Genomic DNA, 17,522 nt, shown 5'->3' with positions numbered 1-17,522 from the left:
ATTCTCACTCAAACTCCACTTGTGTCACTCATTGCAGGAAAAGAGAGCCCACAATAAGAGGGAAAGAGCCATGACAGGAGGAGGGCCACCCTCAGTAGCCCAGCTCACCCCTGGGAGGAGGCGGCCCTGGAAATTGTTGGTATCGAGGAGGATACCCAAGTGGGGGACGGATAGACGGGCGTATCACTACAAGCTGGTGACAGAATAGTTTGGCATCTCTCTCATTGACATAGCATAAGTCACTGATAATGATTCTGATACTCTCACAGATTAACTTATGATCATCTGCAATATTCAATATGCATGTAACCTTGGCCTCGCATCTCTAACTCTTTCCTTTACTCCCCCACAGGACCACGAAAGCCCCCGTCCCCACTATCCAGGAGGAACAGCCTGAGCTTCCAGACTCCTCAGAGGAAGCTGCAACCTCTGAAGGCGCAGCGTTAGCAGAATTCAGCGCACCCTGCACCAGCGCAGACACTTACACCTCGGTGGGACCTTCGGTGGTGTATCACAGCTCACAAGTGAGCATCAGCAGATGGTGGAGACAGGGACAGCAGTGGAGAGTCTTCGTTGGAGGGCGCAGGGTGCTCCCAGCTCGGCTGCGCTGCATGTCAACCCTGTGCCTCCGGGTCCATCCAGAAGGTGAGCGGTGCAGGAACTCCTGGAACAGGTTCAGGAGTCTCTGTCAGGTTTTGTCTCCAGGGTCGCAGCGAATGGAGGAGCCCATCGCGAACATGAGCAGAGCCTTTGTGGAGGCATTGGCGCATGAACGCATCACCGCGGAAAGGATGGCAACCTCCGTGGAAAGGATGGCTACCTCCATGGTAAGGCTGGCTACTGTAGAGGAGAGGATGACTATGGTAGAGGAGAGGATGGCTACGTCCATGGAGGAGCTTAGTCACCAGGGTATTAAAAACATGGTCATTTTTCAGAATAGACAGACATCTCTTGAGGAGCGATGGTCAGCTATTGAGCAAACAAACCAGACCTTCATGCAAGTCCTCTGCAGTAGGACTTCCAGGGCAGAAACGGGTCGTCATGGCCCCCCTGCAGTGCAGCAAGGTGCTGTCAAGCCACTTGCTAGCTCTGAAGTGGGGCTGACCCATGAGAGGGATGTTGGTGGCAGACAACAAGGAAGTGGGGGCTCCTCTCCAAGCACTCACACGACCATGCCACTGCAAAGCCCTCGGTCAGAGCCCCACCAGAGTCCTCACCCAACTGAGATGGGCATCTCAGCACCTGCACAGCCGCAGAGGAGCAGACTGTTGGTGAGCCCTCACAGGTTCTCCAACCCAGAGGACACTCATCAAAGGCGTCGAGACAGGAGCAGCAAGAGAGTGAGCAAGGGGCCTCCACATCTGCTGAAGCCACAGGGGAAGCACCACGTAGGAGGAAGATAAAGCACAAGTAGTCACAAGGGTAGTCACTTGGGTGCTGTGTTGTTTTGTTTTTGGACCAGCCATTATTGAGATTGTATTATAAAGTGTTTTGATGGCAAACTGTTGAAGTTGTGGCCTGTGTCATTTCGCAAATGAGACTTTCACATTGAGGGCTTAGGGCGCCTTGCGATTGTCAGAATGGTGGTCAGAGCGATAGGATTCCGCAGGCTCCTCTCCATTGTCGATGCTCTGGTAAGAAGGAGTGAGTCTAAAGTCTTTGATTGTGCAGGCTAAGCAAATCTGGCCAGGATGAGTGTGTCCCTTGCATCCCGGGCTCAATGTTGTCGCGCGCCTTCAGGTAGGTGGCTAGCAGCTTGGCGCTCCTGTTGATGCTCCTGCTGTTGGTGCTGCCGTTGCTCACGGTTCTGCTGCTGCCGCGGCTGGTCTGTGTCTGAATCTGATGTTCAGGAGAAAAGGAATTAAATGGTCGCCATGCTTCTGGTATATGCCTTAGTTGAGGAAGCGCTTAGTCAAGGTGGGGAGAGGGGTTTCCCAGGAGGTCACACTGGAGATGGGTGTCAGGCTCTAAACTTCAACAACACTGAGTATGCCTGTTAAAAGTTCCCCCAGACCTGAAACAACAAAGTTCTGCCACCTGCAAATGATCATCGGTGAAAACTCCTTTGTAATGGTGGAGCTGCAGCTGTGAGTAAGCAATCCACTTGTGAGGCCGCCAGCATTACCTGGCATGTTCCAGAGGAGCCATGTAGGATGGGGGAAATGTCTAAAAATTGGAAAGGCCTCTCAAAATGGGATTATAGAGGCTATTAAGTGGTTAAGGGCCTTAAGGGCCTATCCCGCCTCTTGGAGGTGGATGGAAAGGGGGTCAGAAAACACGCATTTGGGAAAATTGGTTGGAGGCGGGATCGAACCCGCCCGCCATTTTTGGTGATTTTAATAATTCACACGCCTCCTCGGGCCTGGCAAAATCGAGCCCCAAGAGTTTAAATGAGGTAGAGGAGCAAAGGGATCCAAGAGGAACAGATACACAAATCACTAAAAGTAGCAATAGAGATTAATAAGGCCATTAAAAAAGCAAATAAAGCACTGGGATTTATTTCAAGAGGGATAGAATTGAAAAGCAGAGAAATTATGTTGAACTTGTATCAAACCTTGGTTAGACCACACTTGGAGTACCATGCATAGTTTTACTCTCCATATTATAAAAAGGATATAGAGGCACTGGGGAAAAAAGATTCACAAGGATGATTACAGAACTGAGAGGTTATACCTATCAGACAGGAGTTCTTTAAAATTATGAAAGGGTTTGATAGGGTAGATGATTTTTCCACTTGTGGGGAGACCAAAATTAGGGGCCATAAATATAAGTCACTAATAAATCCAATAGGGAATTCAGGAGAAACTTCTTTACCCAAAGACTGTTTAGAATGTGGAACTCGCTACCTCAAAGAATAGTTGAGGTGAACAGCATAGGGGAAGCTAGATAAACACACGAGGGAGAAAGGAATCGAAGCCTTCAGCTGCCTAGGCCCTAAGCTCTGGAATTCTCTCTCTAAACATCTCTGCCTCTCTCTCCCCCTTTTAGATGCTCCTCGAAGCCTACCTCTTTGACCAAGCTTTTGGTCACCTGTCCTAATATCTCCTTACGTGGCTCGGTGTCAAATTTTGTTTGATAACACTCCTGTGGAGCGCCTTTGGATGTGTTCCTACGTTAAAGGCGCTATGTAAATGAAAGTTGTTGGCATGTTGATGGGGTTAGATGAAGTAGTGGGGGTGGAGGCTCATGTGGAGCATAAACACCGACATGGACTAGTTGGCCTGTTTCTGTGCTGTACATTCTATGTAATTCTATCTTGTGTTTGTTGATATTTGTGCTACCGATCATATGATGCAACATTTGAAATCTATTCTAATGGCCTTACAGTGTTTAATTGTAATCATATCACTTTACTAAAAATGTTTATATGGAGAAGTAAAATGGATTCCATTGATGATTTTAATGGCAATTTCTTGCTTTTAAAATTTGTGTTTTTAATTAATCTCCATTCATTTTTAAACCTGAATTTCACTTTTTTCATTCACTTACTACGCTTTTCTTTGTTACACAAATGATCACACTTTACAGTCCCCAACACGTACAGCTGGCCTGTTGGTGTTAACGCGATTTGCCCGATATAAGCGGTGGATGGTCAAACCAAAAAGTTAAATAACCAACATATTAAAAAAAAACAGGAACTCTCACTTAGCAACTGCCTCTCCTAATTGTTAGCAGTTGCCTCCAGAATCTCATCACGAAGGTAATCGCACTTTAATGAGGTGCGAACAGCTGATTGAACCTGCTTGAAGACCCAACTTTGGCTGAAATCGGTCAGTACAGGGTAAGGTCTTATTGAAGTTGAACTGCCTGAAATAGTCTGTGCACTTAATACGTTATAAGCGATGCCTTTGTAATTGACACCTATGGTGATGGCAAATGGTTGGTACTATTTTCCCGATATAGGCAGCTGCCTGTGCTAAGTGTGGACGGTGTAAGTGGTGGGGAGTCTGTATTATTTTTCTCGTGCCACACTGGCCAGATCTGATTGACTGACTGCAACTCCCTCCAAATGTAAAACTAACAGACATTTCCGTTAAACTGCAGTACTAGTCCTCGTAAACAAAGTGGCTTCACATGACTGACCTTATTGCACAACACTTCAACTCAAAGCGTCTCTGTGACGGGGACAGCATGGGGAATGAAACCTTGTTATTTTCACCCTTTTGCCTCGTGAGCAGAGAGTGATGGACAGCCAGAACAACTGCACAGCAAGAAAACCAGACTTGTTGTCAGGAAGATATCGCCCCAGACACTGGACTTGTTTTCTTGGCTTCTGGTGACACTAAACAGCTGGAGACCCAGACCCCCATTGAAAGAGAGAACATGATGTTCTGTGAATACAAGGGAAGGGGGATGGAGGCTGCTGTAAATCATTAAAAACAAAAATGAATCCTGTGGTGTAAACACATGAAAGATTTTTCTGTGTAAATATGATCAAATGCTAACCATGGTTCTGTGACTTTTCTTTGTCCACTCTGTTAAAATAGACAGCCTGATGGGAAGGGGTCACAACTCGGGGTGGTACTAAGTGATAGAGACCAGCAAGGTGCCAGGTTCAATGCTTGGGTAGTTGATCTTAGTCAGGACAGCAGAATCGGCCACTGCAAATAGTCTTGGCACCCCTGGGCTAGGGAAGGGGAAGAATCAGCAAGGGTTTCCAATCTAGATCCCCTGCAGTGACTGCTCCTGGAAAGCGTATGCCTGTGGACATTCGGTGAGGAAAGATCAGGCTTGGCTGTGGGATCACTGGTAATTGAATAGGTGTTGCCTAGGTTTACAGATATGAAGAATGGCCACTTGGGTGAGGTACAAGATCGGAAAAGCCACTGAGGGTCCATACACCTGTACTAGTCAAAAGTTTCTGGAGGAGGGGGAGAAAAGAAGCAAATGGTAAGAAAAATAGATATCATTTTCAGTGGAATTTAATACTAACGAATTGAGTAAAAGCTTTTACTTTGCTATATTGCTATACTGTTAAGATGGCTGACTACTGATTTAGAGCACAAGGCAGCCATTCAGATAATGAGTGTATTATATCCTATATCTTTGGAGGGCGAATGTATTACAATGCAGTTCAATACGCTGTTATAGTTCAATCTGCTGCAATTAGAATTAACTGCATCAATTTTTCCTGTTCAAAGTTTTATACCGAAATGATTAAAGTCAACGTCCCAGAAACAATGATGCTTCCTCACAAACACATTTTATTCAATGTTTCATTTAATAAATACACTCAGACTGAAGGGGGCGGGGATGATAAATATACAAATGGAAATGCACTTAATAAAAATGGGTCTTTTTCACTTCCACAGTGTTCAACCAAAAAATGTACGTTGTATCACAAACACTAATGTCTTGATTTAAAACAACTGTTTTCACTTCGAACACTTAAATACATGTGCACTGAAATGTTGTATACTTGATCTTCTTGCGCCTTTGCAGTTCAAAGAGTTACAGGTAGGAAAAGTTGTTTTGACATGCCTTGGATGGTTTAAAAAACAGAACTATTATCCTAAATATCTTTAAATAACTTGACGGCAAAGGTAAGCTGGGGCACAGGAGACTGGCACTGGGACAAGTCCATATGGGTAAAGATTTGCTGTCAAAAGAAATTGCGTTCCATGTAATGGTTGGAAACCAAGAGCAAGGGAGCACCATGAGGAAAGTTTTCCATCAATCCCATCTTCACTGCAACAATAATTTACAACAGCAGAGTAAAATTCATGACTTGGATGGCGCAGACAATGGAATATGACAGAACTCTGCGTGTACACTTTGCTTTGTGCAACCTTTTTTAGCTGAACCTCCTTTGTGTTTGGCTGTTGCTCTGTGTCTGGTTTAGCACATCCAAGTAAACCTTTGACCTCAGGAACCTGGGATAAGAGTCCCTTTCCATTAGGCTGTAGATTCTTTTCTGCACATCATTAAAGCAGGCGTGGCCTGGCTCCAGCAGGTTCTTCCTGGTGAGCTCCCGCGTTTGAAAATCGATGTTTACCTGAGAGAGACAGACAATGAACTGTAGGTTACGCTGGTTGCTGTGGACATGTACTGACATTGGAAAAAGCACAGTTGAGGGAGTTATGTTTCTGCCCATAGATGGGCTTAGTCCTCACTGTCCATTTTTAAGGGGTTGGGGGCGAGAAAAGAGCCATGTACTTCACTAGCTGTAAACTGCTTTGGGTCATCTTGAGGTGGTGAAAGGTGCTGTATAAATGCAAGTCTTCCTATGTGGGTTTGTCACTGAGATTGCATCCAAGTGATGTGATGATGCATTTTTATTAAATTTATGTCACCATCATGGTGCACTGGCTAACAAGCTACTCTCTTTATGAAGAAACAGCCCCTTTTAATGAGCATGTAAGTAAGATTTTGTTTAAGCTCATTCTGGGTAATGAGCATATGGCTTTATAATTACTGCTTCAGGGTGATGCATCTTTGCATTGTGCCTGTTTTATGGGATTGTAATTGGGAACTTGTTTGCTACATTGAAATTCGGCACAGTTCTTTAGGTCAGGTGTAACCTTGTCTGCAGTTGAAAGTAAGAAACTAAACACTTCACGTCCCTGCAGTCGAGTGTGTTTTTAAAGAATCAAATACTTGCCTCTCTTGGAGCTTGAACATCTATAAATTCTGAGTAGATCTTCTTCGCCTTCGAAGTCAGTTTTGCAGGTGACTTGGTTTTCTTGTAGTCCTCACAAGCCAGCCAGAACTCGATGTTCTCCTCACTGTACTCTGAGCGGAGGAACGCTCGGAAGGCAGCCAGACCATCTGGTGAGGGTAAAGGATGCCAAGTGGTTACCACAGCTTAAACATTTTTTTTTCTATTTGTTGTTTCTGTTGCTCGGGTCAATATTACCTAAAGCTTCCACATTTAAACAAAAATCCTCCTTTAACAAACTGTAAATATCATTTCTGTGTGCAGAAACATCTTAAAGGGGCAATTTTGTTGGGAATTTCCAGCTTGCATCCCTAACACCTGCAGGAGCACTTGGAAATAGTGATGGCTGCATGAGACCATCGTTATTTTGGCAAGACGCTTGTTTTGTGTCCTGTTTTCGCAGGTGTGACTAGAGGTGCCAAAAGCATTTTCCAAATCTTAATTGAGTCAAATTGTGAGTGGCAGGAATTTTGGTCCAATTCAGATTTGCGATTAGCTTGCCCCTTTTTATTGAAATTTAAAAAAAAATTGGTCTTGTGCTGGGTCATGTACAAAAGATAAATGTTGCCAATCCTGCATATAAATTCAGCACATTTGTGACACCATTTTGTTAGTTTTGCCAAAAAAATCTGCCTTCATTTCTCATGATTTAGTAAGTGTCCAATCACCCCCTTCTATCCATTGGAAGCTCTCCCTACATTGTAGGCTTTACATTTGGGCTAATCTATATTGCAAACAGATCAAAACCGAAGCTTCAATGAATTGGAACCTTTACACCTACATTTATATAGTTTAGATTTGAATACTCTAACTCCTCTTTTTGAAAATGTTTTAATGAATCATGTTATGTAAAAGAGAAAAGCCAAGAAATTCCGGAAATAAATGAATGGTGAAGCCCGAGGCGCACCCGATATTGGGCTTTGGGCCTCATTACCATTGAGCCAGCAACCAAGGGTCAGGGGAGGGGGAGGATCGAGAATGGGGGGAATATTGGGTTGGGAAGGTGGTGGTGGTGGGGTGGGTGGGAGTTGTGGCGGCGATTGGGGGGGAAACCGTGGTCGGCAGCTGCTCACGTTCTTTGAATGTGGGGTCGGGAGGAGCACACCCACCTGTTCGGCCACATTTGACCTGGCTTTCCTGAGTGCAACCGGTACCTCGGGGCCTACCGATCTTGCAGAGGGGGCCTCCAACAGGCGTTAGACCCACCTCCCCCACCCCGTTTCAGGTGTGGACGCTGCACGCCAATTTTTTTACCTTTACCAATATGACGGCAGCGCACTGCCGTCGTGTAATGAGCGTGCGTTTCTTGCCCGCCATATTGGAGGCATAGAAGGCCAGTTAGTGCCCGAAAAACGAGTGCTACGCAACTGAATTTCTAGGCCAATAGCTTTGCATGACTACCTTCTACATACAACACTCCCTAAACTCAAAAGGTAAGTATGTGCAGAAATTTCCAGCTTTTCCTTGTGACCGTGACTGTTTAAATACCACCTTCAATTATCCAAATAATGATCACATAGTAACCATTTAAGATGCATGAGAAGACGCGTTTGTGAGAAACGTAACAGAGCACATGACAAGGGCTCTTTTCCCATGGCTTACTCCTGGTAACACAGCCTTGGTTTGACCCTGTTTTTGAGCCATACTCTGGGATTCTAGGTCAATGGGACAGGACCCAATAACTTAATATCTCCATCTTTCACAATCGTGCTGTAACTATGCTTCTGTTTACATTATCCAGCTGGCTTTAAGATGTTTGGAAATGAACAGAGGGATTTTTGAGGACTTGGCTACACGTACTACAGTAATATTTTTTGACCTAAAGATCTTGCACAGTAAGTTATTCTTTTGCCAGACTTGAGCTTTTACTATTGTCCAGCTTTTTTCTCTGGGATCACTGCACTCTTAAGTAAACATAATACATTTCTACATATTTTTTGCAGCTCTTGTAATTTTTGACTTTTTTTCGATGAAAATCTATGCAGTATCTAGAATTTTAATTTTATTTATTCATGGGAGGTGGACATCGCTGGCAAGGCCAGCATTTATTGCCCATCCCTAATTGCCCTTGAGAAGGTGGTGGCGAGCTGCCTTCTTGAACCGCTGCAGTCCGTGTGGTGAAGGTACTCCCACAGTGACTTTGTCGTAATGGTTTGTTGCAACTGAGTGACTTGCTCGGCCATTTCAGAGGGAAGTTAAGAGTCAACCACATTGCTGTGGGTCTGGAGGCCAGACCAGGTAAGGACGGCAGATTTCCTTCCCTAAAGGACATTCGTGAACCAGATGGGTTTTTACAACAATCCAATAGTTTCATGGTCACCATTACTGATACAGTACTAGCTTTTTATTCCAGATTTATTTAATTAACTGAATTTAAATTCTCCAGCTGCTGTGGTGGGATTTTGAACTCATGTCGCCAGATTATTAGTCCAGGCCTCTGGATTATTAATCCAGTAACATAACCACTACGTTACCATACCAATTTAGAATTGTATTGAACCATTAATGATTGATGGCTTCATTCAATAAGCACAGGTTTCTGTGTCATGAGAAAAATACAGGAATGCAAAAATGTTTGATATGTTTCTCCATCACCTTATTGTGTTGTACCATTTCAAGATGCACTCCTTGACTCAATGTAACATCCAGTATGCTGAGCCACTACAGCCAAGGCCAGAAAGAATTGCTGTCTGTAGTGTGGGAGAAGGGAAAGGTGAGTGAAGGGAATATCCTCCCCAGTATTCAGTTTGTTTTCACTCCAACCCACACAAGAGCAATTTTTCCCCCCTTTCTTCCTTCCATGCCTGAATTGTGATTTGGGCGGAGGTATGTTTTGTTGTTTTGATGGAGTAGATAGGGAGAAACAGTTTCCAGTGGCAGGAGGGTCGGTAACCAGAGGACACAGATTGAAGATCATTGTCAAAAAAGCCGGGGGGAGATGAGGAGACATTCTTTTTGTAACGAGTTATTGTGATCTGGAATGCACTGCCTGAAAGGGTGGTAGAAGCAGATTCAATAGTAACTTTCAAAAGGGAATTGGATAAATACCTGAAAAGGATAAATTTGCAGGGCTATGGGAAAAGAGCAGGGGAGTGCGACTAATTGATAGCTTTTTCAGAGAGTTGGCACAGGCATGATGGGATGAATGGCCTCCTGTGTATTGGCAGGTTTCTCCTGTCTTGTCAAAAGGACATTCTTTATGTTTGAAATAAAAACAGATAACGCTGGAAATATTCAGCAGGTCAGGCAGCACCGGATCTCCATGGATGCTGCCTAACCTGTTGGGTATTTACAGCATTTTCTGTTTTTATTTCAGATTTCCAGCATCCGCAGTATTTTGCTTTTGCTTCTTTGTGTGTAAGCCTGGTTAGTCAGCATCAATAGGCTTGTCAACCGTGGCAGCATCACAGCCAAGCCCAGTCTGGTCTTCATTGACATCCAAATACTTTCCAGTAGGGGTTAATGAATGGGGTTCAGGCCTGGCAATGTTGGTTGATTTGTTGCTCCCTCCTGCAGCCTGGAAACACTAATTGCAGTCTCATTGTGCTCCAGCTGAGCGTCACTAACTTAACCTTGTTCAGCCTTGGCTCAGTTGGTAGATCTCGCGATCTGAGTCAGAAGGTTGTGGGTTTAAGTCCCACTCCAGCGACTTGAGCACAAAATGCAGACTGACACTCCAGAGCAGTACCGATGGAGTGCTGCACAGTCGGACGTGCCATCTTTCAGATGAGATGTAATAGAACAGCTGGCACTATTTTGAAGACACTGGGCTGAATCTTAACTCCCAAAAATGGGTGGGTTGGGGTCGTGTCAGAAGTTAAAGTGCAAAAAATCTGGAAGAGCAACCGAACCCGCCTCCTTCCGGTTTTAACGGAAGTGGGTGAGGTGTGGTCAACCAATCCACTCGCAGGAGGTGGGTTGGTCATTTAATTATTTTAATGAAGCTGCATGCCTTTATTTTAACAGTGATTCTATTTTTAACCACAGGTGGCCGGACTTCCCAGGCCTCGGGAAAGTAGGCGAGAAGTGCTGAATCCATGAGGTAAGTGTCTTTACAGCACTGCTTGTGGGCCAGGAGGAACAGAAGTGCTTCCTCCAGTTCCAACAAGCTACCTAGTAACCACTCCCACCCCTCCCCCGGACCACCATCAGACATCCCCCTACCCCTACCTGCCCTGTGAAGCAGGCTTCCTGCCCGAAAGGCCTCCAGCCTGTCAATCAGACTGCCTGTGGGCAGGAACTCCACTTAAAGGAGCCCTGCAGTTAAATTCTGCAGGAGATTCGGGAAACCTGTTCTTTCGGGTTTCCCGACCTCACAACAGCGCCCCCACACAGAACTCTCCTCCCGGCTAAAATCCAGGCTACTATACCTGGTTATTAACACCTTATTGTTTGTGGGAGCTTGCTGTGCACAATGGTCTGCTGGGTTTCTTACATTACAACAGTGACTACTGTTCAAAAGTGCTTCATTGGCGGTAAAGCTCTTTGGGACGTCCTGAGGTTGTGAAAGACGCTGTATAAGTACAAGTCTTTCTTTTTCCTTTTTCCAGCGAATTTCTCAAACAAGCAATCAAAACAAGAAAATGAAAATAAAATAAAAAGTAAATGAAAATAAACTGCAATAGCTACAAAACACTGAAAAAATATAATGGCCTTGATATTAACCCCCCATAACGGGTGGGAGAGGGCCAGGGTCAACCCGCGCCCGTTGCTATTTTTACGGCGGAGGTGTCGTGGCGAGGTGGGACACCTCATTAACATATTTAAATCGGGCTCTCGCATTGCTGTGTGGGTTTCTCGGGGGCCGGGAAACTCGGCAGTGAAAGGGAGGTGGGAGCTGTCAGATCCACAAGGTGCCTTTCTCAGCACTCCTTGTGGGCTGGGAGGTGCAGGAGCTCGCCCCTCTCCTCCGTCCCCTCCACCTCCCAAGTTGCCTGGGGCCATCCCCCAGAGTCCTCGGCTACGGTCTCCTGCCGCTGCTTATTCTGCCCAGCAGCCAGCCAGGCTGTCAACCTTGCTGGGTTCCTCGGCCATTTATGGCCTTCACTGTCTCCCCGTAAATATCAGGCCATTGTTTCAACTTGGGTGTCAAATACTGTAGTGGCTAGGTTGCCCCGGGTTACTAAAATGTTAATTCAGCTACTAAGGCCGGCAGACCGTGTGAATTTCCAGATTGCAGCTGTAAAGGTGAATTTTGCCTGTGAGCCCCATATACAGATCGAATCAGAATTTAAGGGACATATTTCCATAATGTCTAGACATGTCGTGAAATACGGGCTTTTGTCCTATAAACACGACCATCTTTACATGCACGACATGGCTGGAGAACAAAGAAGGGCTGAATGAATGTTTGTTTACTTTCACCATCTAACTAAACACACGAGTGGGCCAAATTTCCTATCCGGTGGGTGTCACCCCCACCCCCGAATCTGCACCTATTCCACCAAAGTACCACCTAATTGCAACCCTGCACCAATTTCCAGTCAGGCCTGGAGCTGGCATTGGAACTGCCTCTCTGAGGAGCTTGTATTTGTATAATGCTGTTTATGTCCTCAGGATGTCCCAAAGTGCTTGACAGCCAATGAACTGCTTTTGAACCATTGTTTTGTAGGCAAACGCAGCAGCCTATTTGCATACAGCAAGGTGCAAACCAACCATTTCTCAGATGCTGGCACAACTACCTGCCAATGACGGTGGGGGCGTGGAGGGATCTGTCTTCTCAGGGTCTGCAAATGCAAAACGGTACCATCTGTCGTAGGGACACCTGCGGCTACCTTACAGCAGAGAGCTTGCACATGCATGGGGCAGTAATGGCCAGCTGTGGCTCTAAGACTTGGCTGTACCTCCTTGCCAGGCACCCTGTGGTGCCAACCTATGGGGTGACGCCATAAAGAGGCACAGCGAGCCACCCTCCTTGTGAGGACCTCATGCAGCGCCACATCGATATCAGCTGTCATCTGACGGAGGGCGGGAGGGGATGGCAGGTGTTGGACTTCTCCATCACTTGTCCGCAGACTTGTGGCAGTCCCTCGGCCTCCTCTTTCCCCTGATCTACCACTCCTTAATTCCCCATCCTTCAGCCTCGGCAAAAGGTTGCCGATGGGTTGAGATGCCTTTTTGGACTCTCCAGAAATTTTTGACCCCATGTAACACTTACCTTTAATTGTCCCCATCCCTTTTAAATTTCACTAACAAGCAATTTTCACTTTTTACTGCTGATGTCATACCTGGAGCTGTGCATAATTAAACTGGAGAATGGAGTACAGTTCGTACTGGACCTCTGGTGAGATTAGCGCATATTCTAAAACATCTGGAACTGACATAGACCTGAAGACAATATTGGCCCCGTCTTTTTTTAAAAGTTGAACTATAATAGTTATTTGCATAATCTGCTTCTGTGCTTTCATACCGTTTAACCATTTTATGGCCTGAAGGCTTCTATTTGCATAATTTCCTTCGTCGTTTATTCCATGTGATTCTTCGCTGCATTATTGGGAAGGGCAGGGGTGGCATCATGGGTCGGCCTGGAGATCGCGGGGGAGGGGAATCAGTTTGGAGATCGCAGTGGGGGGGGAGGGGGGTGTCGACCTCGAGAACTCGACAGGAGATTGGCATGGAGAATACTTGGGGGGTGTAGGCCTGGAGACCGTGGCAGAGGTTGGCTTGGAGAACTCGGTAGGAGGGGAGGGGGTCAGTCTGGAGATCGGGTGGGGGGGGAGGGGATTGGTTGGCCTGGAGAATGCGGGCGGGGGGGGAGGGGGTCAGCCTGGAGATCAGGTGGGGGGGGGCTGCTGGTTGGCCTGGAGAATGCGGGGTGGGGTGGGGTTGGCCGGGAGGCCGCGGGGTGGGGGGGGTGGTCGGCCTAGAGAATGCGGGCGGGAGGGAGGGGGTCAGCCTCGAGATCGGGTGTAGGGGAGGGGGGCGTGGTGCTGGTTGGCCTGGAGGCCGCGGAGGAGGAGGGGGGTGGGTGTGGTCGGCCTGGAGGCCGCGGAGAGGCCGCTCAGCGGATCGCAGGGAAGGAGGTCATTCATGGCAGGTTAGCTTGGCTGGGCTGGTGGGGTAAACACTCCTGCTCCTGCTGGCCCACAAGCAGTGCTGGAAAAGCACTTCACTGCAGTCCTGACAAAGGGTTTCGACCTGAAACGTTGACTCTATTTCTCTCGCCACGGATGTTGCCTGGCCTGCTGAGCTTTTCCAGCATTTTCTGTTGTTATTAAAGCACTTCACTGATGGATCTGGCCGTATTTGCTTCTCTTTAACTGCCTGGTTTACCGAGCCCTGGGAAACCTGGCCCACTGCAGTTACATCCACGTGACTGCTAAAATCTGAGGCACGCAGCCTCATTAACATATTTACATTCCAGGCCCGCCTCTGGAGAACAGGTTACTCGCCCTCCCTCAACCCCAAACGCCCCCCCCCCCCCCCCCAAACCCCGGTTAAACTGGAAGAAGACATGTTCGAGGCGTGTTGGTGTCAGGTTTCAGAGTTTTAAAGAATTTAACCTCTCCCGTCCATCCTGGGGTGTGGGGGGGTGTTAGCATTCCTCCCGATTACTCAGAACAATTAAGTGGGACTCACTTCATAACACAACTAACAAAGAATTAAAAGTAAAAATATTTTTAAAATTTTATTTCGACAACAAACATACAGTTAAATTAGTAAGTGTGCTTGGGGGTGTTATTAACTCGTGTGAGCTCTTGTCTTTCCTTCATCGCGTGGTTGTAATCAGTTCTAGAATGATGGTTTGTTAATCATCGCTTCCGTTGCATTTAGTGTTCCAGTTGGTACATGAAACTATCACTGTACTTACACTTATGAGCCAGAAGGACACTGAATGATTCGGTCCATTGCACAGCTTCCTCTGTTGACAGTCTTTGAAAATCCAGAGAATAACAACAATTACTATCCTGTCAAATCATTCCAGCTTAATTTTTATAATCCCCAAGTTTGAGCGAGAACCAGTTTCTACCCTGACATGTCCTGTCACGTCCTGCTTCTAGCATCCAACTGTATCCTCTCCGTAACTCCACGTTATATAGGGGGGAATTTTAACATGGAGGAGCGGGTGGGGGGTTAAATGGACAAAAAATCAAAGCGTGTCAGGAAGCCAGCTCCAACCCGCTGACTTCTGAGTTTTACTGAGGTGGGACAAGGGGCGGGCAGTCAACCTGCTCCCAGGAGGTGGGTTGGCATTTTAAATATGTTAATACGACTGGAAGCCTCGGATTTAGCCTGTGGCCAGCTGGGTTTCCCAGGCCTTGGGAAGCCCAGCAGCTGCAGCAAGGCGAGGACAGTCTCCAGGAGCACTCCTTTTGGGCCAGGAAAGTGCTTCCTCCCAGCCCTCCAGGCTCCCCCCCACCAAACACCCCCCTCTCCGGGATCGGACCCCCCTTGGGTTCGGACCAACCTGGTCCTGCAGCCTTCTCCGGAATGTTTCCCACACGTCTGGAAGCCAAGTCTGTCAGTCAGGCTTACTTCGGGGTGGGGAACCTATCAATAACGAAAGACACACACTGTGGAGTTAAAGCTCCACAGCATGCGGGGAAACCCAAACGGACACCTCCACCGCTCCCAACGCGTCAGGAAGTAAAATTTCCCCCATAAATTCTACAGCACAGAAACGGAACTGTGCTGGCATTTATGCTCTACATGAGCCTCGTCCCACCATGCTTCATCTCACTTTACCAACATATCCTTCTATTCCTTTCTCCCTCATGCACTTATCAAGCTTCACTTTAAATGCATTAAATGTTGTGCCCTCTCTTAACACACATTGCCTGTTTGGTTTAATGTGAGGAAACACACATCAGTTACTTAAATCGCTTGTTTCCTTTGCTGCTGCTAATAGTAATTATTGACAAGGGTCTCCAATTACTAAAAACCTACCCACAGCATTACAAGAACTATGGTGCGTATCGTGCAGCTTTGCAAATGTGTTTTGTGATTTTTAATTTTTTGTGATTTATTTCTGTCTTTTTAAAGAATGTTTCATCCCATCAAAGCATCATCCGCTTCCCCCTCCTCCCCCATTCCTTTCCTGCTCACGTGCCTCATGCTGGGCCATCTGTGCATCTTTTACACCCAGCAGATCACAAGTCACCACCAGTGCTACACGTAACCGGTTGCTAAGAGACAGTTGGCAGTGTCCTGGTGGTGGCAACTTGTTCAATTTTACTTCCTTTTGAAGAGGTGACTAAATAGTGGACTAGGGAATGTCTATGGATTTTATTTAGATGGACTTCCAGAAGGCATTCGATAAAGTCCCTCATAAGAGACTGTTAGCTAAAGTTGAAGCTCATGGAATTGAAGCCAAATTATTGACCTGGTTAGGAAATTAGCTGAGCGGCAAAAGACAGAGACTAGGGATAATGGGCAGGTACTCTAATTGACAGATGTGACTCGTGGTGTCCCACAGGGATCTGTGTTGTGTCCTCAACTATTCATTGTATTTATTAACAACAAAGATGATGGTATAGAGAACCACATATCCAAGTTTGCTGACGACACATAGATAGGCAGCATTGTAAGCAATGTAGATAAAATTACAAAGAGATATTAATAGATTAAGTGAATGGGCAAAACTGTGGCAAATGGATTTCAAAGTAGGCAAGTGTGAGGTCATCCACTCTGGACCTAAAAAGGATAGAACAGAGTACTTTCTAAATGGTGAAAAGCTACAACCTTGGAGGTCCAAAGAGACTTAGGGGTCCATGTAGATAGATTGTTAAAATGTTATGGACAAGTACAGAAATTAATCAAAAAGGCCAATGGAATGCTGGCCTTTATATCTATAGGCACGGTGGCATAGTGGTTAGCACTGTTGCCTCACAGCGCCAGAGACCCGGGTTCGAATCCGGCCTCGGGCGACTGTCTGTGTGGAGTTTGCACATTCTCCCCGTGTTTGCGTGGGTTTTCTCCGGGTGCTCCGGTTTCCTCCCACAGTCCAAAGATGTGCGGGTTAGGTTGATTGGCTATGATAAATTGACCCTTAGTGTTAGGGGGATTAAATACAGGGATAGGGTGGGATGTGTGTTGGTGTGGGGGTTGCGGGGATCAGGTGGGATATGTGTCGGTGCAGGCTCGATGGGCCGAAATGGCCTCTATCTGCATTGTGGGGTTTCTGTGATTCTGTGTGACTCGAATATAAAAAGGTAGAGGTTACCAGAATGATACCCAGACTCCAGGTGTTAAATTACGAGTAGAGCTTACACAAACTGTGGTTGTATTCCCTGAAATTTAGAAGGTTAAGGGGTGATTTGATCAAAGTTTTCAAGATTTTAAGGGGAACTGATAGGGTAGATAGAGAGAAACTATTTTTGCTGGTTGGGGAGGCTAGGACTAGGGGACATAGCCTAAAAGTTAGAGCCAGGCCTTTCAGGAGTGAAGTTAGGAAAGATTTCTACGCATATAGGATGGTAGAAGTTTGGCACTCTCTTCCGCAAATGGCAGTTGATACTAGGTCAATTGCTAATTTTAAATCTGAGATTGATAGACTTTTGTTAACCAAAGGTATTAAAGGATATTTGGCAAAGGCTGGTATATGGAGTTAGGTTACAGATCAGCTGTGATCTCATTGAATGGTGGAACAGGCTCGAGGGGCTAAATGGCCTGCTCCTGTTCCTATGTTCCTCCCTCTCCTACAAACCTCCCCGTGGTGGTACAGCCAAGGTTAGGAACTAAGTGGAGTGAGGAATTGAGCCTGCATCACTCCACTCTGCTGCTCGTGTTCCAGTACACTTTACCCACTGAAGTTAACAGTTAACATGTTATCCTACCATCTTTCAAATATAATGTTATAACGTGTATGGTCTGCCAGATGGAGACTTGCATTTTCTGTTGTTGCTGAAAGGACTAATGATTGGAA

At 46.2% G+C, this 17,522-nt stretch overlaps 1 protein-coding gene across 2 annotated transcripts in view; it reads right to left on the bottom strand.

Moving 5' to 3' along the window:
• Window positions 1-5,184: 5,184 nt before the first annotated feature.
• Window positions 5,185-17,522, bottom strand: part of LOC147121776 (regulator of G protein signaling 8-like) — a 37,304-nt gene continuing 24,966 nt past the window's right edge. For both annotated transcript variants that reach the window (XM_085982269.1, XM_085982270.1), the window contains 3 exons: window positions 14,469-14,530; window positions 6,602-6,768; window positions 5,185-5,995 (listed from right to left, as the gene is read on the bottom strand). In XM_085982269.1, coding sequence (XP_085838395.1) covers window positions 5,795-5,995; window positions 6,602-6,768; window positions 14,469-14,530 — 430 coding nt within the window. In that variant the 3' untranslated portion in view covers window positions 5,185-5,794. The remainder of the gene's footprint in view (window positions 5,996-6,601; window positions 6,769-14,468; window positions 14,531-17,522) is intronic.

The sequence above is a fragment of the Somniosus microcephalus genome, chromosome 3 (assembly GCF_052327205.1).
Source record: "Somniosus microcephalus isolate GS21.2 chromosome 3, FLI_Smic_1.0, whole genome shotgun sequence".
In the NCBI taxonomy this organism is placed as follows: domain Eukaryota; kingdom Metazoa; phylum Chordata; class Chondrichthyes; order Squaliformes; family Somniosidae; genus Somniosus; species Somniosus microcephalus.
The sequence above is the reverse complement of the archived record's forward strand: the minus strand, read 5'-3'. Positions and strand labels throughout refer to the sequence as shown.